At 40.3% G+C, this 23193-nt stretch overlaps 1 protein-coding gene and 1 long non-coding RNA gene across 51 annotated transcripts in view; one reads left to right on the plus strand and one right to left on the minus strand.

The window, feature by feature from the left end:
• ARHGAP26 (Rho GTPase activating protein 26) overlaps positions 1-23193 on the plus strand; it is a 556769-nt gene that overhangs the window by 392670 nt on the left and 140906 nt on the right. For all 50 annotated transcript variants that reach the window (XM_081504651.1, XM_081504686.1, XM_081504653.1 and 47 more), the window contains 3 exons: positions 3759-3846; positions 5518-5576; positions 7105-7210. In XM_081504651.1, coding sequence (XP_081360777.1) covers positions 3759-3846; positions 5518-5576; positions 7105-7210 — 253 coding nt within the window. The remainder of the gene's footprint in view (positions 1-3758; positions 3847-5517; positions 5577-7104; positions 7211-23193) is intronic.
• Positions 22283-23193, minus strand: part of LOC145511450 (uncharacterized) — a 56084-nt gene continuing 55173 nt past the window's right edge. The window contains exon 7 of the long non-coding RNA XR_014057866.1: positions 22283-23157. This is a non-coding gene — a long non-coding RNA (uncharacterized LOC145511450). The remainder of the gene's footprint in view (positions 23158-23193) is intronic.

Below are 23193 nucleotides of genomic sequence, written 5' to 3' on the forward strand. Positions count from 1 at the left end.
CCTGCTTCATGCATTGAACTTACACTGGTCATCTATTTTACATATGGTGATATACATGTTTCAGTGCTATTCTCTCAAATCATCCTACCTTCCCCTTTTCCCACATAGTCCAAAAGTCTGTTCTTTATATCTGTGTCTCTTTTGCTGCCTTGCATGTAGGATCGTCATTACCCCGTCTAAATTCCATATATATGCGTTAATATACTTGTATTGGTGACAAAACTGGTATTCAATCACCTCTAGCACGGAAAGTTTTCGTTTTGATGTATATGTATTTGTTTTGTGTGAATTTTTTTTTTTTACCCCGTGGTGTATTACCTTCACAGTTAAAGAGAAAATATTTTAATATGCGTACATTATAATGTAGCATTAGGAGATTAGCGGTGTATTGGTGACTTTCCTAATCCCTTCATCCAGAAGATCCCTAGTGACTTTGTCAACAGCACAACAGTGGATCACTGGATCTTCTGTGATCCAGTGTGACATTTCTGTGACCATTTCCCCCTTGTAACCATCACTTCCAGCCCATATCTCCTGTTTTTCTGAATTCATGCAGGGAGTAGGTTGAGGAGGAAATACACTCGCTTCATCCTACCTATACTGTACATTGGACTGCTCCTCTAGCTTAGGTCAGTGTTACTAAGTCCACAGTCGTCAAGCGACCTGGTGGGAAGAAATGTACTGAGTTATGAAGGAAATTGTTAATTATGTCTCTGTATCATATGCAGGTGCTGCCAGGAAACTTCTGTAAGTGAGGGGAGCTTTGGTAGGGAGGGGTGTCAGTTGGCAGTACTTTCTGAAAATGGGGAAGTTTGGGAGGCTGTATTCAATTTAGTTTGGACATTAAATGAATTAAAATAAGCATACTCAAGTTATGAACTTTGCCTCATCAGTGCTATAAAAAGCCCTTTAGCCTGGCTGTAATTTGACTCTCCTCTCTGTTATGTTACACAATATTCCTATGGTTACAGAGCCCGAATAAGTGGAAGCTAATCATTAGTTTGCTAAATGTGGTTCATGGAACAGTTCACAACTCCCAGACCTGCCAACTGCTGCTTATTTAGTGTCATGTTCACTCTTCTTGGGTTAGAAGTTGGTTTGTTCCTCAGAAAAATGTACAGTAACATTTGTCTTGCATCCAAGAACCATGCACTGTGGCAGCTTTCCATGTGTCTTGGGGATGGGGAGGGAGGAAGGTCATGGTAAGCAAAGTTGTTTGGTACCTACACTTCCACGGGAAGAGACAAACCATTAAGGGAGTGTGAGATGGCAAAGCCAGAAAAGAATTAATGTTATGCCATTCGGAGCCAAACACTTTCTGAACCAGGGCCCTGTCAGGAGAACGCACTGGGAGCAGTAGATACCAATTGGATTTGTGCCCTCACTTGGGGATTAGGGCCTAAATCCTTAAGCCACTCATGATTTTTGACCTCTTCTTACTAGGGTGAAAGTAAATGGAAAATGTGTCATGCCTACCTGTGGACTCATTTCCAGCTGCAAGGTTGTGGGCCCTGTAGGAGGATCCTGTTTCTTCTGAGACTGTCCAGAAAGAAAGTCTGGTTGCTGTGTCCATTTACCTGCTACAATATTTAGATCTCTTTGGATTTGTAAAGAACAGAGAACCTGACCTTAACTAGCTTAAGCAAAGAGGGACTTTTTTGGCTTATTTGACTAAAAAGGCATGGTGACCTACAGAGGCTCAAACCATGTCATCTGGACTCTCAGCCTCTCCCTGTGGCTTTGTCTGTCAGACTGTACTCTCAGGCTCCATGTGGTGGCATCCAGAGCAGCAGTATAGCCCCCCAGGTGCACAGTGAGTGCCTTTTCTTCTTTCCTGGAAAAGTCCTGGACTTCATGCTGACTGGCCTGGCTTAGGTCTGGGACCATCCCTGAACCAGTCCCGGGGTTCAGAGACATCTCATCCCCCCCCCCCAACCTGGAAGAGTGGGGCCTCACCTGAGCATGGGGAGTAGGTGTATGAAAAGGGTAGCAGCCCAGGTGAAAATGAACTGAACCGCTGTGCAGAAAGAAATGGAAATGGGAGCTGGGAGGTAAATTGCTAGAAGTTGGATTGTCCATTCAATGCACCGAGAGACTCTGCTTTTGACTTCTTGCCAGCGAGAATCCAGGTTTCTGCTGGTTTATGAAACAGTTCATGTTTCCCAACCTCTGCCTCTCCTCTTGCCTGCCTGTGTGCTGCTCAGAAAGACTACAAGAATTATCTCTTCTTTTACAGTATACATTTATCTGAAATACACACATTTATTTGGAATTATACACAGAGGAAACGAAGAAATGATCAGGAGTTGATATAATTATGGTGGTTTTTTTTTTAATAAATTTATTTATTTTAGTTGGGGGCTAATTACTTTACAATATTGTAGTGGTTTTTGCCATACATTGGCATGAATCAGCCATGGGTTTACATGTGTTCCCCATCCTGAACCCCCCTCCCACCTCCCTCCCCATCCCATCCCTCTGGGTCATCCCATTGCCCCAGCCCTGAGCATTTGTCTCATGCATCGAACCTGGAACGGTGCTCTGCCTCACACATGATAATATACATGTTTCAATGCTACTCTCTCAGAACGTCCCACCCTCACCCTCTCCCCCAGAGTCCACAAGACTGCTCTATGCATCTGTGTCTCTTATTCTGTCTTGCATATAGGGTTATCGTTACCATCTTTCAAATTCCATATATATGCATTAGTATACTGTATTGGTGTTTTGCACATCTTGGTTTAGGGCAATTTAAAATATATAAGTAATGGAATCAAATCATAGTTAAAAAAAAATAAAAAACACAATTCTGCCACTTTCCAACCAACCACTCTCTTCTTTTTAGAATATGTCCTTTCAGCTTTCATTCATTTGAGTTGCTCACAAAACTTTAAATCTTTTTTTTTTTTGCTTGACATTACATGATAATTCAGGCATTTTCCATTTTGCTATGTAGTTATCATTTTCATGTAAATGCAGCATGCTATTCCATTAGGAATATACCACGATTAATTTAATCATTCTATCACTGGCTGTTTAGGTTGTTCTTTTAAAATGTATTCTGGTGTTATCAAGAGTAGTGTAGGTTGGACATTTTGAGTGTATGTAACTTTCTCATGTCTTATCTTATTTCCTGAGGATGGGTTGTGAGAAGTGGGATTACTGTTTTAAAGTGTATAAACATTTTTAGGACTTGATATATATTACCAATGGAGAAGGCAGTGGCACCCCACTCCAGTACTCTTGCCTGGAAAATCCCATGGGTGGAGGAGCCTGGTAGGCTGCAGACCCATGGGGTCGCTAGGAGTCGGACATGACTGAGCGACTTCACTTTCACTTTTCCCTTTCATGCACTGGAGAAGGAAATGGCAACCCACTCCAGTATTCTTGCCTGGAGAATCCCAGGGACGGCGGAGCCTGGTGGGCTGCCGTCTATGGGGTCGCACAGAGTCGGACACGACTGAAGCGACTTAGCAGCAGCAGCAGCAGCATATATTACCAAATTTCTTCTTACATCTCTTGCATTAATTCATCTGCGTCTAGCAGTTTCTGAGAGGATCAGTTTCACTGCATTTTTGCCAGCAGTAGATATTTGGATTTTTAAACATTTTTCTAATTCAATCAGGAAAAACTAGCTGTCACTTTTGTTTTTACTTTGGATTTCTTTGTTTAGTAGGGAGATTGAATGCTTTTATGTATGATTGTTTTTTAGCTATATTTTCTGCTCTGCTTTACCCATTGTCTTTTTTTCTCTTTAGACCCCAAAACAGCTTCTGAAGCAGAAATGGATATCTGTGCTGAGTGGGAGATAAAGACCATCACTAGTGCTTTGAAGACCTACCTAAGGTAGGGACTTTCTATTTGCAGGGCATGATGCCAGCTTGTTATCATGCAATCAAGAAGAAAGCAATTTTATTTTCAGCCTCCAGAGGACTGTTGGGTGGGAGTTTGAGATGTAGAAAGAGCTTATGTGTGGGTGCAATTAGCTCAGCTGGTCAAACCAATTATAAGTCATCCAGAGTTGATGGATTGCCATTGTGCAATGGTGCCATGAGTGATTTAGGAAGCTTTGTTCTTTTTGAGAAGCTACTCTGATGATCATACTTTAACAGAACCTCAAATATGGTATTTCCTGTAATGCTTGGGTAATCAGCTAAGAAAACAAGGAATCACATATCCCATTGTGTTGAGAATGTGTGATTACATACCCTATATATTCTGAGAGTTCTGCACCTTGCACAGATAGAGTGTATTGCTAATGTTGCTCCTTAAAAGTGAGAACTTTAATGACACTCCTTTTTAATTCCTTCTGCTTAGATCAGAAAATTTGACTTCATTGGAGAGAAGACTGCTTTTCTTTAATAATACATTTGTTACTCCTGCTGCCTCCTACCCTTCCCTTGGTTATTAACAGAGTGAGTGAGTGACTAGCTGCTCACATCTCAGTTTCCAAGTGGACTGAAAGGCATGCTAGATGTGAAGCGTAGGGATGCTATAGTTCTCCACTGTGGTCCCTCTTGAACAGGAGTCTAGTCATAAACAAAGAGGAGAACTATAATCGTGAATTACATAAGCATTTGTACAAGTTTGTTAAGATTTACTTGGCTCGAAAGCCACAGAAAAGGAATTGGTGATGCCGGTTTTATTGGCTGTTTGGGAATTGCTGGAAGGCTCTTGGTATCAAGAGTAAGATGTCATGTAAGTGATGACTAACAGTTGAATCAGGGGATCCAATGAGAATAAAATGAAATCTGAACCAAGGACCATAGATAATCTGTTGAGAAGCTTATTATTTGGACTATCAGTAAAAATACTCAAGTTTACAGTTAAACATATTCATATACCAGATACTACCATAATAGATTACATAAAGCCTAGATTCTAGAGGTTTATATTTAGTACTTATCTGTGCATCTTGATATTGATTAGCTAATAGACAGTATGTATAAAATATATATATATATATTTATGATAGCAGGTAAAATTTGATTGTGTCATGCCTAATATTAAGGATTCTAACCCTTTGGCATACTAGAGCAATACTCCATAGTGAATTTGCTATAAAAACACCTACAAAAGTCTCTCATAGTGTTTCCAGATGAAGTGATTAATAACAAGCTGCCAGAAAGACAAGAGTTTAAGAGCTGATGATTGCAAATGTTGGGTTAGTTGCCTGTTTTTCAGGCACATCTTAAAATGCTCTTGTTGTGGGTGAGTCATTGACTGAAAAGGAAATCTCTCAGTTTGTGCTAGACTTCTACATTAGCACTTTTCTGGTTTGTGACTATGAAACATAAGTTTTGTCTGTTCCCTTAAAAAAGGAGAAAAAATGAACATTTCAGGTGAAACCTCAGGACCCTTTCAAAGGGGAAACGAAGTTGGACTAAACTGAGTTGCTCTTGTTTGCCCATCGTCTTTGTCTTTGATAAATGTAACAGTCCGCCATCTGGAGGCTGCTGGGTAGTGAGAATAGGATTGTTTTTGTTAAACTGACTAGTGTATATCCTTTTATTCCAGAATGCTTCCAGGACCACTCATGATGTACCAGTTTCAAAGAAGTTTCATTAAAGCAGCAAGTAAGTTTTCTGTTTGCCACAGTTTTAAGGGAAAGGGAATAGATTTCTCTATTTCAAAGAAAAGTATCCCCAAATAAGTATTACCTAACCCCTTGTATTCTGCGTGTAAACTACCCACATTCACGCTCATAAGACTGTCACAGAATGAAAGCAAAACCAAGTCGGGTTTTGCTAAGGACCTTGTTAGCATACTGAATTTACAGTAGAGGAGAGAAGCTTCAAAAGTTAGTTGGGGGGCAGTGGTACAGGGAAGGGGAGAGGTGAAAAAAGCAAATTTGAGTTTCTAGTTTTGATTATTGGAATTCTAACTCCTTGGGCCTTTGCCGGCCCTGGAGGTAACATTTTTCAGAATGACTCAGACTTTGCCCGTTACCTAAATTGAGCACGGGATGTTTCCCTGAATCCGACACCGTTTGTATAACTTCTCAGTCCTCTTTTCCATCATGGCTGGCATTTACAGCTTCTGGTCAGTCTTCAGCTATATCATACAAGCCTGGGCATCATATTACTGGTATTAAAATACATAGGGATTAGGTGCAAGCTACCCTAAGCATACTGGAATCTTTCTATGTGGGGCAGGCCTCCTGTAAGGGGAAGTAAGATTCTCTATCAAATTTAAATCTGGCACAAATCCCCACCGTGCTGTTATGTCCATAGTATGTGCTTTCCCCTGCTTCCTTTAACCCACCTGAGTTTGTTTACCCTGGTAGCTGCTACTGGCCTCATTAAGGAATACCTCGTGTTCTGGTGGCCTTATCCATGCAGAGTGGTCCCCATAAAACAGGAGGAAGACCTGGGAGAAAGCTGAAAATAAAGATAGTGTTTATGTGATTTCTTTCTCAGAGAAATTTCAAACCATAGCAACCATTCTTTAATTAAAACTCACCTCAGAGCTATAAATAGGTGTGGTGAGTGCCATCAATCTATTTCCCAGAGACATGAAGCCACGTACCCAAGTGCAACCATTAGAATGTGACAGATCATGATTTAGGTTACAGGGTGTCAGAAACATTTCCTTATTTTATCTGCCATTCCTTTCTTCTCCCTGGCTGGTTGTTTCATGTGACTTGGAAATAACTGGACATTTCCTTTGATGTCTTTGATGCAGTCTTGAGATGTTATTTTGATATTTGAGACCCTCGCAGTGTTGTTCACGTACAATTTGTTCATCACTTCATGAGTGCATAAAGTTCCTTCCTTCCTTGAAACAAAGCTGCCACTCTAAGGAGCCAACCACTCTCAAATTTATTCCTACTCCTGAGTGAGGAGGTGACTGTTTCCATTTCCTTATGTCATCGTTTTGGCTTGATTTTTTGGACAGTCTTATTTTTTCATGAACTTTGTCATGGAAAGCATTATTAAAAGGACTTCTAGATCTAGTCAGTCTAGTTATGAGTACACAGAACAAGGTCTTATCTGTGAGAAATCTTTTCTGTTGTGCCCCACCTTTATTTTCCTCTGATTTTTGTCTTGCAAGCTGATTTAGCTGTAACTCTGATCCAGTGTTACCTCCCTCCTTCCTTTGCAGAGCTGGAGAATCAGGAGTCTCGGGTCTCTGAAATCCACAGCCTTGTTCATCGGCTCCCAGAGAAAAATAGGCAGATGTTACAGCTGCTCATGAACCACTTGGCAAAGTAGGTTTAAGACTGATTGCTGGCCTTTCTTCAGCCCTGGAAAGTTCTTATCTTAGCGCAAAAACTGATTTTGGTTCTGCTTATGTTTCCCTTTCACACTGTTGCATCAGGTATGCTGAAGGCATAGGAAAGAAAGAAATGTGTGAAATGTTAACTCCAGTAGCTAACAGCAGCACACACTGGGTGGGCTTTGCAGGGTAGGCTGAGGAGGTGCCCATATGGCCAGGCCATTGGGCAGAGTTTGTAGGACACTTTGTGCTCTTGTAATGATTAAAGTTTAGAAGTGTGTCCTCCATGTTACCAGATCACAAATCAGATTTTTCAGGAGTTACATGTTCTTGTGATGATGGAGGGCAAATAAGGAATATGTTACAAGTTTAGAGACCTTGGATTTGGAATAAAGAGGCCTGAATTCTAAAGTTGATTCTGTTCTTAACAAGTCACTTAACTAGCCCTGGACAAGCCACTGACCTCTCAATTCCTTAGTTTCTTCATCTGTCAAATATGGGTAGTAGTCTCCCCCTTTTCTATAATGTCATTGAATTTAAAAGTTACATGTATTAAAACCCTTGAAGTAGTATTAAAAAATAGAGGAATTGGCAAATGCCCATTTGCCTTTTGAGGAAATCAGTAGGGACTTGATTTTCCTGCTAGGAATACTTATAGTCTTGGAACCGCTTGAAATTCTTGTGTGTTTACTGTTGCTTGACCTGTTTTGGATTGACCTTGCTGACACCCCTTATTGTATCAGCCACTGCATATGTGTATGTTCCAGCCTTCTCTTAACTTTAATGGATGTTCTTGATTGGAGACTACAGTCTAAGAAAAGACAGACTATAACAGTTAACCTGAATTGATAAATTCTACATTCTGTGGAACTGATACATTGTAAATCCAGCCCTTATGCATGCATTGTTCTGCCATTAAGTCATGTCTTTTGGGTAAATACTTTGCTGAGGGAGATTATGATGGCTTGTTTTCATATTTCTACTAGTGAAAGTTGAAACTGAAAATCACGCAGTCATGTCTGACTCTTTGCAACCCCATGGACTGTATACTCCATGGAATTCTCCAGGCCAGATACTGGAGTGGGTAGCCGTTCCCTTCTTCAGGGGATCTTCCCAACCCAGAGATTGGATCCAGGTCTTTCTCATTGCAGGTGGATTCTTTTCCAGCTGAGCCACCAGGAAAACCCAAGAATACTGGAGTGGGTAGCCTATCCCTTCTCCAGCTGACCTTCCTGACCCGGGAATTGAACCAGGGTCTCCTGCATTGCAGGCGGATTCTTTACCAGCTGAGCTACCAGGAAGCCCTATATTTCTACTGAGCACTTGATATTTTGGAGAGAGAGTATAGATGTTACCATGAAATTTATTCATATGTTAATGATGAATAAACAAGAGTGGTTTGCATGCTGCTGAGAAGCAATTAGGCAGAGTCAAGGGTTGCTGTATTCTATTTTGAGTTACATTTTTTTTTCTTGCTATACCACATCAAACTTGTATGTTCAAAAACAATTAAGCATAACCGAGAACAGGGGAATGTCCCCTAACCCCCATGTCAAAGAATCCTGATGAAATGTGTTGAAAATAATGAGAACTGGGCTTTAAAAAGTAGTTCCAGATTCTCTGAGATGACGGTGTGGTGCCTGTTCCACATAACCCAGTCAGGCATGTGCGAAATGTAAAAGCTAGTTTAGATGTTAGTTATACACTTGTATGGCCTACACCAGAACAGAGAAAGTTCTAGGTACACTCTCTGGCCAAGTATGTGTGGTGATGCTCGTTCGTGACTGCTTTATGGCCACTGGATGTTAGAAGTCCTCCATACCTGCTAGTAACAGCTGGTGAAAGGATAGGAAGCAGCTGAAAGAAGTTAGGCATTTCAAGCTGTGCAGTTGTGATGAGAGTTTAATTGGACTGAGAGAGACCAAGAGTCAGTGGTGATCCAGCGGAGCCAGAACTGAATCTTCCCATTTTTAAAATGCCCTGAGGATTGTTAGAGATCCTCAAAGAAAAATAAATAGAAATTAAAAAAATCCAAAACCCTCAAGGTGGATATTGAATCGTTGAGGTTATATATCTCTGGTGGATGCTTCATTTTGTCCCTCTGGTCCCACCTTCTTCTCTTCCACCCCATGAAGTTCAGTCTTTGTCCCTAAGCCAAGGAGAAGTACAACTGGAATGTGTATGTTAAAGCTGTGACCTTGACTTTCTGCCTTCTAACAAATTTAAACCATTTTTGTTGCTGGAGTTATTTATTTTATAGCATTTCTGGAGCATTGTGTATCATCTTTGATACTTAACAACGATTTTTTTTGGTCCTGTGAGGTTCTGTGGCAGTTCTTTGCTCATATAATCATTAAGAAATCTACATATAGACCTGCCCTCTTGGTTGTAAGTGAGAGTTGGTTAGAGCTGGTGGTAGGACACACAGACTCCTGTTCTCAGTGTGCTGTGTTCTTGGTCTCTGGTGGCTCTAGATTTAAAATCTCTTGTGGAGATGAGTAGATGGTGCTAGTGGTAAAGAACCGGCCTGCCAATGCAGGAGACATAAGAGACGTGGGTTCGATCCCTGGGCTGGGAAGATACCCTGGAGAAGGGCGTGGCAGCCCACTCCAGTGTTCTTGCCTGTAGATTCTCATGGACAGAAGAGCATAGTGGGCTATAGTCCATAGGTCGCAAGATGTTGGATACGACTGAAGCAACGTAGCCTGCATGCATGCTGAATCCAGTAAGGAGTATTATTTAGGTTTGAAAAAATCTTTTGGCACCCAGAGGAGGTCTAAGATTCCACATAAACTCTCTTCTCATTTATGACACTGTCCTATTTTAAAATCTAACAAGAAGGGAAAGTTAACTTGGGACAAGATGTTTGTCTGTTTCATTCCTGTTTTCTCAGGTTCAAACTTATCCGAGGATATGCCTGAGCTATTGTTCCTCTGGTCCACTTACTTAACAGTCAGCTTCCTTTCTAAGTTTTAGTTTCAGGGTTGGTTCTGCTGGAAAACCTGGTGTTTACTTCTCTCATTACCTACTCTGTTTGCCCTGTGTGTCCCAGGCATCTGGTTCAAAGGGAAGATATTTTGTGTACTTTTTAAAGCACTCTTGAAACACTTTTTAAAATTGATTTCCTTTAGCTGTGGAGGAAGAGTTAAGACATTTTATATTTAATCCCGACTAGAAATGCATTCAGGGGGAAAAACATCTTGGAAGGAAGAAAAGAAACTCCAAACCTCCATGCAAATGATTACCAGGGTTCATCCAAATCACAGACTTGTTGGGTCAGTTTCAGACCTCCAAGGGAACCTAAAAATTATAGGCAGCTCTGCACATATTTTTGTTGTTCCAGCTTAAATCTACTGTAAAAATTAGATGTTTTCTATTTGGAAGCATACAGTCTGGAGTCATGTGCTTCAAACCACAGTTACACTCACCTGGGGAGCTTGTTTACATGGACAGTGCTGGGCCCCGCCCTTAGTCTTTTACACTGGACTCTGCCTGGGAATATGCATTTCTGATTTACTTCCCGGGTAAACCAGATGCAATCTTCTGAGAATCACTGGGCTTGAGAATGGCCATATAAAGGGGTTTTCTAGGAGGGATAAATGATTTTGGAAGGAATGGATTGGAATTTAGGAGGATATTAGAAATCAGGAAGAAGAAACTCAGAGCAACAAGTACAAAAAGTAGATTTTACTCGCATAATGTAATTACTAAAAATATAAAAAAATCAGTTTTGATTTCCTGTGTCTCTACAATTCTCCTTTCACTAAATTGAGTGTTCAGCAAATGATTTTATTCTAAAATCACACACAAAGAATTTTTAGTAATAAAATTGCCCCCAACTGGCTGTGGGACCTTGTGGAAATCTTTTAACCTCTTTAAGCCTGGTTTCCTGACTTCCCCTTTCAATCATGTGCGTCTCTGTTTTCATCAGGTAGGAAGGGGGTGAAAAAAAAGAAAAAAAAATCCCCAGTCCTATAAATTTAGAAGGAAATAAGAGTAGATGAGTAATAAAGACTAATATCATGGTTGTTCCCTGATGTTTACATATTATTATGACTCCAAGTATGTTGTATATCCCCACACATACCATTCACAGTGGCTCACTGGAACTTTATTACAGTGTTTATGCTGCATGGGAGGATTCCAAAGCGCTCTCCTTACATCCGGAGTGGCTATTAACAATACCTTTTCATAGCTGGTTTTCCCAAAACACTTAGTGAGAGGTAAATCTTAGTCTCTTTTCTTTTTTGAAGCAACTATTCCTTCGTTCCTAAGGTGTTGTCAGGGAGCCCTTTTCTTGCTTCTCCAAAGATGTACTATATCATTTGAGATGCTTTGGGCTGCAAGAAACAGAAAATCCAGCTTACAGTGGCTTATACAATACAAGGGAATCTACTGTCTCATTACACAAAATAAGTCCAGAGGGTTGGTTAATTTCTTGGCTTATGAAGTGCTTGCGTTATTTCCATGGCCCTGCTCATAGCCAACTTCATTGTGTTGGCTAGCCCCTCTCAAGATCATAAGATGTTACATTGCATTTCTGCATATGAGTATGAGTGGTTGTCCAGAGGCAGAAAGGCATTGCAGTTGACCCCTGAACAACATGGGTTTGAACTATGTGGGTTCATTTATATATGGATTTTTTTCACTAAATAGGCACTATTTATATGCATAATGCAATATGGTTGAATCCGTGGAATATTGTGGGGCAGATGCTTGGCGTACAAGTGAGACTTCGTCAAAATATGTAGACTCCATTGCCACAAGTTATCAAGGGTTGACCATCTAGTGTGAGTACTTCCAGGCATCCCTGCAAGTTATGAAGGATTTATTTACATTTCCTAATCTACATGCAAAGTGAGTTGGGTTCCTGTAAAGATGCCTGTGGTTATAAAGAAAATCATTGCTAGGCCTTAGCACCAAGGAGGTTGGACCCTGGTAGTTAACTAGCATTTCTGAAGTTCTCAAGGTTAAAATGTAAAGAAATGGATACTTGACGTTAGCATATATCTTATAGATACTCTGCTATTCCTTCTTCTTTCACCCCAAATCTAGAAGATTTAGCTTCTTGAAGAGCTGTTGAACACATGAGCGGTACTTCCCATTTCCTTGCCATCAAGGCTAGTCCAAACAAAATAGGCGTGGAATTTTATAAAGCACATTTGAAAAAAAACAGTACTTTTGAGATGATGGCTTTCTAAGATGGAAAGCTCCTGTGAGCTTCTCTGGCAGCTTTTCCTCAGCCATACACCCTGGCTTCAGAACCTTCTTCTCTCTAGTAACCGCTAGACACCCACTGCTGCCGGCACAGAATTGCTTGGCTGCTGGGCCACAGGTGGTGTGGCCTGAGAACCCCACAGAGCCACGTTGGCCACATTCTCCAGGCCTATTTGGCTTCTGCCTCATTGACTCCTATCCCGAACGGATCATTCCAGTGATTTTAACCCCTCACTATCTTGTGAATCCATTCAGTTTCCTCCATGTCCATTACTGCCAGCCTAGGTCAAGATGTCATCATCTCTTCCCTAGACTGCTTCCCAGCTTGCTCTGGCTGGTGGAGCTGTGGCTCGCTGCCAGGCCACAGAATGCATGCTCTGTGGCTGGAGAAACTTGGAACACTGTAGATGCCAGCATGTGATTCCCCTGCTTAAAAAAGACTTCAAAGTCAGCTTTCCCCCTGCTCTTAAGACAGAACTCTGGATATAGCCTCCCAAAGCCTTGTCTGTACTCGGACCTTTCAGACTTCGCAGCCTCATCTTCATCACTTGTGATCACATTGCATCTCTACTGCCTGTTGCACAGTGAACGTGCATGAGTATTTGTTGGGTAGAAGCATGAAGCACCTCTTACCCATCTCAACTTTCTCCTTCCCTGCCCTGTGTTAGGAAAGGTCCTTCCCCAGCTTCTGCCAGCCAGTCTCCCCTTTTCTTTAGCCTCAGCTCCCATACTGTTGCCTATAAGAATCGTTTCTTCCTCAAGTGCCCTTGTGCTGTCCTGAACTCCCATAGCCTCTGCTTATTCCTCTTTTAATGTATATCACATTCACCCTGGGGGACAGTTTACAGGGTGTGCAGCTTCTCACTCCTACTGGGTCATAAGCTGTCAGAGGACAGGAAGTCTGTCTTCCTTTATCTTTGTGTCTTACCTAGGAGTTGCAAACAAGGGCCTCCAGCCAGAGCAGCTCACACATGTGCTCTATTTGGTATTGTTGTCCCACACATTGCTGTTTGTAAAATTTGGACAGGTTTCCAGCATTTTTAACAGGGGTCATTTTACTTGGAAAACTTCAGATCTTCTTGCGAGCAATTGGCTGGAACTGAACGAGAGCTACACCCTATCCCCCTGGGCATGCCTTCTTCATTTTGCCTAATTCAAAGATTGAAGGCAAAAGGAGAAGCTGGTGGCAGAGGATGAGATGGTTAAATACCATCCCCAACCCAATGGACATGAATTTGAATAAACTCTGGGAGATAGTGGAGAACAGAGGAACCTGGCGTGCTACAGTTCCGGCTATGTCCAACTCTTTGATTGCAAAGATGCAACTCTTTGCAATCAAAGAGTTGGACATAACTTAGCAACCGAACAACAACAATAGTCCCTATTGTGCCTGGCCTATTTCTTTCCTGCCCCCTACATGCCTGACCCTGAGTAGGCATTTGGATGTTCAGCCCTTGGCCTGACTGTCTGCTCATCCCAAAAGAGGGCCTTGATATTTGGTGATCCCATAATGAACAAGCAGAAATGGGCTGGAAAAATTATTTCTCTCACCAGCTCTGTTTTTATACTGAAAGATTTATTGTTTTTGATAGATTGGAGGTCCCTGGAAGAAGTTGGAGATACTGCTTCCAGGCCAGTTTATGTCTATGGGGCAGGGAAGAGAATGCATTATTTTAAGACTAAGAATGGAATTCTCAAAGGACCTTCTCTAGCTATTTTTGGTGGAGTCCAAGGAAAATCTATTTAAAGGGCCACTACAAAGAGGACAAGCACATATTTTGAAGCAAACAGGCGTTAGCACTTTAGCACTTTAAATTAATGGAAATGCAGGTGACATCAGAACTCAAGCCTTACTCAGCCTACTTGCCAGACCTTAACTTACTTTCAACCCAGGAATTTCTCTCTTTTGTGACCTTCTAGCCTTCAAGGTTAGAGAAGGAAAGACACAAGTTCAAATTTTTTGCTTTAAAAAAAAATATCAACAAAATTTCTGAATTCAAGGAACTGAATCTTTCACATCATAAGAAATACCCATTCTGAAAGGGGAAATGCTTGGCTTCAAGCTGTTAATGCTCAGTAGTCTCAAAGCTACTTTGATTTAGGTCTCTTGTTTGTTTTGATTTGTTCCACTTCTGTTTGGGTTAATTTTTTCAGAGACTTTCCTGGTTTTTGATAACACCTCCGATGCTTCCCCTTTTGAACCCTGGAGTCACCTATGGAGTTCCCTTTCAAATTCAAGGAGGAGCAAAGGAAAGGATACCCCCTATTATTTCAGGATCTTATAGAAGTGAGAGTATCATCAAGCGTGAACACAACTTTGTTTCTTTTTTGTCAGCCAGATTTCTTCCCATCCTTCCTTCCTTCTTCCTTTCTCCCTTCCTTCCTTTTCTGATTTTGAGTCCTCTCTCTCTTTCTGTTGATGATTCTAGCTAAAGGTTTGTCTTTTCTATTTACCTTTTTAAAAGCCAGCTCTTACTTTCATCGATCTTTTTTCTTTGTCTTTTTAGTCTCTCTTTCATTTATCTCCACTCTTACGAGCCAGATTTCTTATGTGTTGGCCCCAGGGGTGGTTTCATTAAAGGTCTCTCTTTGGCTCAGCGTCAGTGACTGATTCACTTGCACTGTTTTGTGCACTGAAGCCCTCGCTCACCGCATCCTCTTTGCATTGCACAGGGAACAGTATCTGTGATACTTATTTTCTTACACTGACTGGTTTTTCAACGAACTCACGACTGTTGTGGCTCAAACATGGCAGCTGCAGTGAGGCAACTGGCAGACTTTGGGGTAATTGTAGTTCGTCTGTAGGTGCTTGAGCACAGTGGTGTAGAGAGAACATTCTGGAGCCAGACTACCTAGTTTTACCCATCTCTTCTGAAACCTTGTGTGAATTACTTCACTGATTTATGCCCAAGTTTTCTCATCTGAATAAGGATACATAATAATTGTATCAGAAACATTTAAATTAGCATATCAGATTCTTCTGGCTTTTCCTGTGCATGTTTCAGCCAGCACTGTGGGGACTGGTTGTGTAGCCTCCAACTCATTTCATACAGGTACAGCTTGATAGCTTATAGCCTTATGCCCATTCTGTGTGCCCATGCCTCTTACCTGCCACCCCAGGGAGACATGACACAAGCTGCCATCCACATGCATATGGCCTGGAAGCAAAGGAGTATTAAAAAAAAAAAAAAAAAAACACCTCCAAGGGGAAACCTTGGACTAACAGAAGGTTAGAGCTGGGCATTCTGAATAGCAGTCATTAGGTAGCTTCATGGGAGATGATCCCAAGAGATGAGCAGCTGTTGGTGCTTGAACCCAGAAGTGGTTAACTTCTCTGCCTTGTTCCTCCTGAGAAGCCCCCTAGTAGCATAGAATCATCTATGCCTTCACCTCAGGCTCTTTTTTCTGGGAAAACTAAAGACAATAATAGCATGTATCCTCTTAGAGTCTTTGTGAGAATTTAGTTAACTCCTCCACCTAAACCTCTTAAAAGAGCATCTGGCAAGTAGTATATCCATCGTCCATGTAGACTTTTACAGTCTGTGTGAGAAATCAGGGTATTGAGGAAGAAGGGTCATGGAGCTGTACCTTAAGGTAAGGGAAGATGGTGAAATTGTTCTAATGATTAAACCCAAGCAAGGCATTCTTATTTTGGGGATGGGGCTTTCTCCACAGTTCTGTTCTTGGCAAGCAAAATCCTTAGGGCTGAATGCTGAAAAGTAGCACCCACGGCTCTGATCCACTTGGGAGATTTGCATGTGTATATGTGTTTACTTTTACTTGGCTTTTGTTTTCTTGGCAGTTTGTGTATGTTTGGCCCAAAGGACTGAGCATCTCTCTCACTCTTCCTAGCAAAGGGTGAGCCAGCGAGGGGTCAGCCAGGAGAAAGCTGTTGATATTTGCTTTCAGGTCACACTTTACACCAAGCCTTAACAGTATCCTATGAGTGTTTGGAACTTTCCATGATTCGGATGTCCTATGGAGCAGTGCACCTGTTTGAAAGAACAAGCTGTGTGGTGCTGATTTCCACGGGAGGTTTTAGACTCTTCACCTTCAGTCTCTTGCTTCTTGGTGTCACAAGGCTGATTTCATCTCAGAAACAGCTGTCTTTGCTGCAGTTTAATAACTCTCAATTTCCTGGAGGGAGAACAACACGTTATATCATGAGGACTCATCTTAGTCTGCACAGTCTGGAAATTCCCAGTCATCTTTGTGATCTTCGAAGTGCTTCTCTTTGTGGGAGAGTCTGACTTATCTTCTTTCTTAGTGTGACTGCCTCTCAGATGCCATTCCCAGATTAAAGTCTTATCCAGTGTGAAAATGGTTCTCTCTGCCTCCAGTTTCCCCATCTATGCAGTCTTCACGTGGGTTCCCTCCTTGAGTCACTGAAATCTGTAATGAAGTATTAATCTGAGCTCTAAGGACAGTTGTATATGTGTTTGTCTTTATTCTGTCTTGGTAGACACTTTGACGGTTTAACTCAAAGGAGGGTTTGAAGAAATGATAAGGCGATTTGAATTTCAGTATCAATCCTTCCTGCTTTCTCCCATGTATTGAAATGCTGTTCTTTAAGCAGTTTAGCATGCTAATTTAGTGTTACCAGTTAGGTATTGTTAAGTATAAATCAGTATGTTTTGGTTCTTCTGGCAAGTGGTAGAGGAACCCATCATATTTGGTGGTTAGTCCATTGCAAGCAACTCTTATGCACTTGGAGATGCATAGTCTGATAGAACAGAATCAGTTTCATTAAAGTCAGACTTTCAGTGAGAAAATGGGGTAACCTTAAGGCCTCAAGGAAGAACTGGTGTATTAGATCTCTGGTTGTAAACAACAGAAGTCAACTGTGGCTATTTTTTAAAAAAGAAGGGAATTTACTGTCAGTCTTCTGGGAGTAACTGAAAACAGAGTTGAGCTATCAGACGTTGGAACGCAACCTCAAGGGTAGTTACATGCCTTGCATCCTCCTCCATGTCCCAGTGCCATTTTACTCTTCTCCTCTAGGTGATTCTCTTCAGACCATGCTTCCTGTTTCACTGACAGAATAGGTACGACAGGAGAATGTCTACAGTCCATGGCAGTCCATGCAGACTCGTGATAAGAGTCTGTGCCCATGTTTCTACTTTCCCTCCAATGTGTGCTAGAGGAACACTTGGTGCTCTTCCCTAAAGGTAGTTCCATCACTGGGGCGGAAGAGCTGATCCACAATTGCATCCAGAAGAGTTTGGCTCCAATAGTTTTCCCCTCTGTCTCCTTGGCTCCTCCTTTTCAGTCTCGTTTTCTGCACTGCAGGATTCATTTGGTCCTTTAATCCTTAGAACTGCTCTACCTGCTCTCCCTCCTCTCTCTCTACAGTGAGGTCTTGCTCTAGAATTGTAGCCTCCAGCTCCAGTGCTCCCTACCCATGAACACTGCTGATTTTTTTTTTCCGTAGCATGTATCACCATCTAATATACTATGTATTTGACTTATTTACTGTTGTTTTCTTCTCACTGAAGTATAAATAGTTTGAGGTTGAAAATTTGTCTGTCGCCACACTGCCTGCAACAAAACTTTGCGTATTTGTCGAATAATGAATGAACTAAAGGGTAGAAAATGTCCAGGGAACTCATGCTGGCCCTGGAGCACTACCTTTTGAATGTCTCACTCTGACCACCTTTTCTTCTTATGGTTCCATTACAGGTTAATGTTTCTAATAAAGAGTGTGCAGGGACCTCCCTTGTGTAATGCACTCAACTTCTGTGGTGAGGCGGTAGCTGGGTACTCAGCTAACAGGAGAGGGCAGTCTAAGGAAAAATTGGAGGCCATCATTCAAAGGTCACCAGGCAAGTGAAAATATTAAGTAGTCACAAGAGCTGTGTTTGCTGAAACACAATTCTTATAAATGCCTGGATAACTCTATTATGCATTGTTTTGTAGTTGGTGGGACCATCATAATGATAAATAGAAAAAAAACAAACATTGCTTTCAGATATTTCTCTGATACTTGATTGCACGGCTCAGTTCCCCAGAATGCTTGATTCTGTTTTTCATGAGCTGGCTCTTGACAGGAGCCTGTGGTCTCCCTTCAGAGCATGTCTTCATACATACCCTGGGCCCAGAATCACCTTCAGGGGTGGTTGAAGGAGTGAAGGTGTGAGCTTGGTTAACCAAGTCCCAGAACTAGACACACTTGAACACATTTCCTTAGGTCACCAAGCAAATGGGGGTTTCCCATTTCAAACCTGCCTCTCAGACTAGCAGGCTACTCGGGTTTTCTTTTTCTCACTGTTGAAAGATAACCTTAATATTTTACTGCTTTAAGAGCCACGCTTTCCTTCTCACTTGAATTACCACCTAAACTGCTTTGCATGCCACATGGACAAGTTTTTCTCCCAGCATTGTTGCATGTCTTACACAGTCTATCTCGCTGGCCATACCAGACGGTTAAAGAGGAAGAGAACATGGGAAAAACTGTAGGTTTTCCTTTCCATATCATGTCATTAATGTGTCGTGACTCTGAAAAAATTTTACTGAAGTATAATTGACTTAAAAATACCATATTGGCTCCATGTATAACATAGTGGTTTACTATTTTTATATATTATTAAATGATCACCACACTAAGTCAACTTACCATCTGTCACCAAAAGTTACTGTAATGTTCTTGACTATATTACCTATACTGTACATTATGTCCTCGTGACTTAGTTTATTTTATTACTAGAATTATGTACTCTTTAATCTCCTTCACCTGTTTTACCCCCCCACCCCGGCTCCTCCCTGCTGGTGACCACTGGTTTGTTCTCTGTTTTTATGCATGTCTCTATTTTGTTGTTTGTTTGTTTTGTTTTTTAGATTCTGCATGTAAGTGAAATCAAAAGTATTTGTCTTTCTCTGTCTGACTTACTTCACTTGGCGTAATACCCTCTAGGTCAATCCATGTTGTCACAAATGGAAAAATTTCATTATTTTTTATGGTTGAGTAAAATTTCAGTGTTTGTGTATGTATCACACCTTCTTTATCCATTCATGCATCATTGGACACTTACGTTACTTCCATATCTTATCTATTGTAAATAATGCTGCAGTGAACATTGATGTGCATATATCTTTTCAAATTACTGTTTTTGTTGTCATCAGATAAATACCCAGAAATAGAATTGCTGGATCACATGGTAGTTCTATCTTTTTTGAGAAACCGTCATACTGTTTTCTATAGTGGTTTTTCCAATTTACATTCCCTCCAACAGTACACAAAGGTTCCCTTTTCTCTCCATCCTCACCAACACTTATGTTTTGTCTTTTTGATAATAGCCATTCTCATGTATGTGAAGTGATATATATCATTGTCGTTTTGATTTGCATTTCTGTGATGACAAGTGATATTGAGTATCTTTCCATGTGCCTGTTGGATATCTATATATCTTCTTTGGCAAAATGTCTATTCAAGTTTTTTGCCCATATTTTAACCAGGTTTTTTGGTTTTTGATAATGAGTTGTATGAATTCTCTATATATTTTGATATTAATCTCTTATCAGACATACCATTTGCAAATATCTTTTGCTGTTTAATAGGTTGCCTGTTCAATTTGTTAACAGTTTTCTTTGCTATTAAAAAGCTTTTTAGTTTGATGTAGTCCCATTTGTTTGTTTTTGTTACCCTTGCCTAAAGAGATGGATCCAAAAAAATATTGCTAAGACTGATGCCAAAGAGTTTTACTGCCTATGTTTTCTTCTAGGAGTTTTATGGTTTCAGGTCTTGCATTTAAGTCTTTAATCTGTTTTGAGGTGTTTTTTTGTTTGTTGTTTTGTTTTTGTATATGATCTATGAAAGTGATCTAGTTTTATTCTTTTTCATGTAGCTGTCCAGTTTTCCTAGCATCATTCATTGAAGAGACTGTCTTTCCCCACTGTATATTCTTGCCACTTTTGTTGTAGACTAATTGACTATATAAATGTGGGTTTATTTCTGGGCTCTCTATTCTGTTCCATTGACCTATGTGTCTGCTTTTGTTCCAGTAACATACTGTTTTGATTACTGTAGCTTTGTAATTTAGTTTGAAACCAGGGAGTGTGATATCTCCAGCTTTCTTTTTCAAGATTGGTTTGGCCAACTGGGATCTTTTGTGAATCCATACAGATTTTTAAGATTATATGTTCTAGTTCCATGGAAAATGCCGTGAATATTTTGGTAGAGATTGCCATGAATAGGTAAGATTTTTGGCTAGTATGGACACTTAAACAATTTTAATTCTTCTAATCTCTGAGCATGGACTATCTTTCCACTTATTTGTGTCATCTTTAATTTCTCTCATCGGTGTCATACTTTTCAGAGTACAGATCTTTCACCTTCTTGGTTAAATTTATTCCTCAGTATTTTATTCTTTTAATGTAATTATAAGTGGAGTTTTTTCTTAATTTCTGGTAAATCTTATTAGCATATAGCAACATTATAGACTTCTGTATACGTCTATTGTATCACGCAGCTATACTGAATTCACTTATTAATTCTAAAGTTGTCTTGATGGAGTCTTTAGGGTTTTTATATAGTATCATGTCATCTGCAATATTACATTGAATAAAAGTGGGAAGAGTGGGCATCCTTGTCTTATTCCTGATCTTAGGGGGAAAGCTTTCAGCTTTTCACTATTAAGTATGATCTTAGCTGTGGGTTTGTCATATGTGGCCTTTATTATGTTGAGTACTTTCCCTCTATACCCTCTATACCCTATTGTGTTGAGTATATTCCCTCTATACTTTGTTGAGAGTTTTTTTTTTTATCATAAATGCATGTTGGATTTTGTCAAATACTTTCTTTGCATCTACTGAGATGATCATATGATTTTAATCCTTCATTTTTGTTCATGTCATATATCATGTTGATTGATTTCTGGATGTTAAATCATCCTTGCATGCTTGGGATAAATCCAGCTTGATCATGGTGTATGATCCTTTTTTAATGTATTGTTAAATTCAATTTGCTAGTTTTTACTTGAGATTTTTTGCATCTATGTGTGTCAGGGATACTTGCTTGTAATTCTTTTTTAGTAGTGTCTTAGTCTGGTTTTAGTATCAGGGGAATGCTGGCCTTGTAGAATGAGTTCAAAAGCATTCTTTCCTCTCAGTTGTTTAGAATAGTTTGGAAAGAATAGATACTAACTCTTCTAAATGTTTGGGAGAATTTACCTGTAAAGCTATTTGGTCCTGGACTTTGGTTTTGTGGGTGTTTTTGATTAGTGATTACTAGTGATTGGTCTTTTCATTTTTCTATTTCTTCTCAATTCAGTCTTGGGAGATAGAATGTTTCTAGGAATTTATCCATTTCTTCTAGGTTGTCTGATTTGTTGGCACATAATTGTTTGTAGTAATCTTATTATTCTTTGGTATCAGCTTTAATTTCTCTTTGATTTCTGATTTTATTTTTTTGGTCCTCCCCAATGAGTCTGGCTAACAATTTATTATTTTTAAAAAATCTTTGCAAAACCCATCTCCTTTATTAATCTTTTCTATTGCTTGACAGTTAGGAGCTTTTATGATGAAGCTGACTTGGACAGAGCCTGAGATAAACAGGACAGCCCAGTTGGCCTCATTCATGCCAGCATGTATTAATTGATTAAGCACCTGTGCTAACAAGGCACTAACTTATCCAAGATGCTGATGATTTATTTCTATTAGGAGGTGGTAGGAGAGAGTGTTGGCACAATAGTAAAAGTCATTTTATTCATGATCTTGAGCAAGTGTGCCAGACCTCAGGTATACAAGGCCTCCATCTACAAAATAAATAAGATTATTTTTGCATTTAAAGAAAGCACATACATAGAGACACACAGTGTAGTTAAGGAAAACAGGCTAGCCAGCGGTATCTTGGTTTTTTTTTTTTTTTAATAAATTTATTTATTTTAGTTGGGGGCTAATTACTTTACAATATTGTAGTAGTTTTTGCCATACATTGACATGAATCAGCCATGGGTTTACATGTGTTCCCCTTCCTGGACCCCCCTCCCACCTCCCTCCCCATCCCATCCCTCTGGGTCATTCCATTGCCCCAGTCCTGAGCATTTGTCTCATGCATCAAACATGGAATGGTGTTCTGTTTCACATATGATAATATACATGTTTCAATGCTATTGTCCCAGAACGTCCCACCCTCACCTTCTTCCTCAGAGTCCATAAGACTGTTGTATGCATCTGTGTCTCTTATTCTGTCTCACATACAGGGTTACCGTTACCATCTTTCAAATTCCATATATATGCATTAGTATACTGTATTGGTGTTTTTCTTTCTGGCTTACTTCACTCTGTATAATGGGCTCCAGTTTCATCCATCTCAATAGAACCGATTCAAATGTATTTTTTTTAATGGCTGAGTAATATTCCATTGTGTATATGTACCACAGCTTCCTTATCCATTCATCTGCTGATGGACATCTAGGTTGCTTCCATGTCCTTAGCCAGCGGTATCTTAACTGTTGTTATCTTTCGGTGCTTGTGTTTTCTTCTCGTCTTCTTTATTTTTATAAAATGACCATGTGCGCTATTTACAAAGTTATAATTACTTTTAATGAATGGAGCAGACTCTGATTCTGAGCCTCTTTTAATTTTGAAGACATCTATGATTTTATGCACAAGACTTGGTAAAACAGGACAGGACAATCAATCTTTGGGTATTCTGAGGCAGAATCCCTTTTCTCAGCTTTTGCTTCCCATCTTTTGACCACTTCTCTTGCTCATTTGGATTTCTACCTGAGAATGGGGATCAGAGAGAAAGGAGAATATATA

The sequence above is a fragment of the Giraffa tippelskirchi genome, chromosome 6 (genome assembly GCF_054371585.1).
Source record: "Giraffa tippelskirchi isolate mGirTip1 chromosome 6, T2T-mGirTip1v1.2.pri, whole genome shotgun sequence".
NCBI lineage: Eukaryota > Metazoa > Chordata > Mammalia > Artiodactyla > Giraffidae > Giraffa > Giraffa tippelskirchi.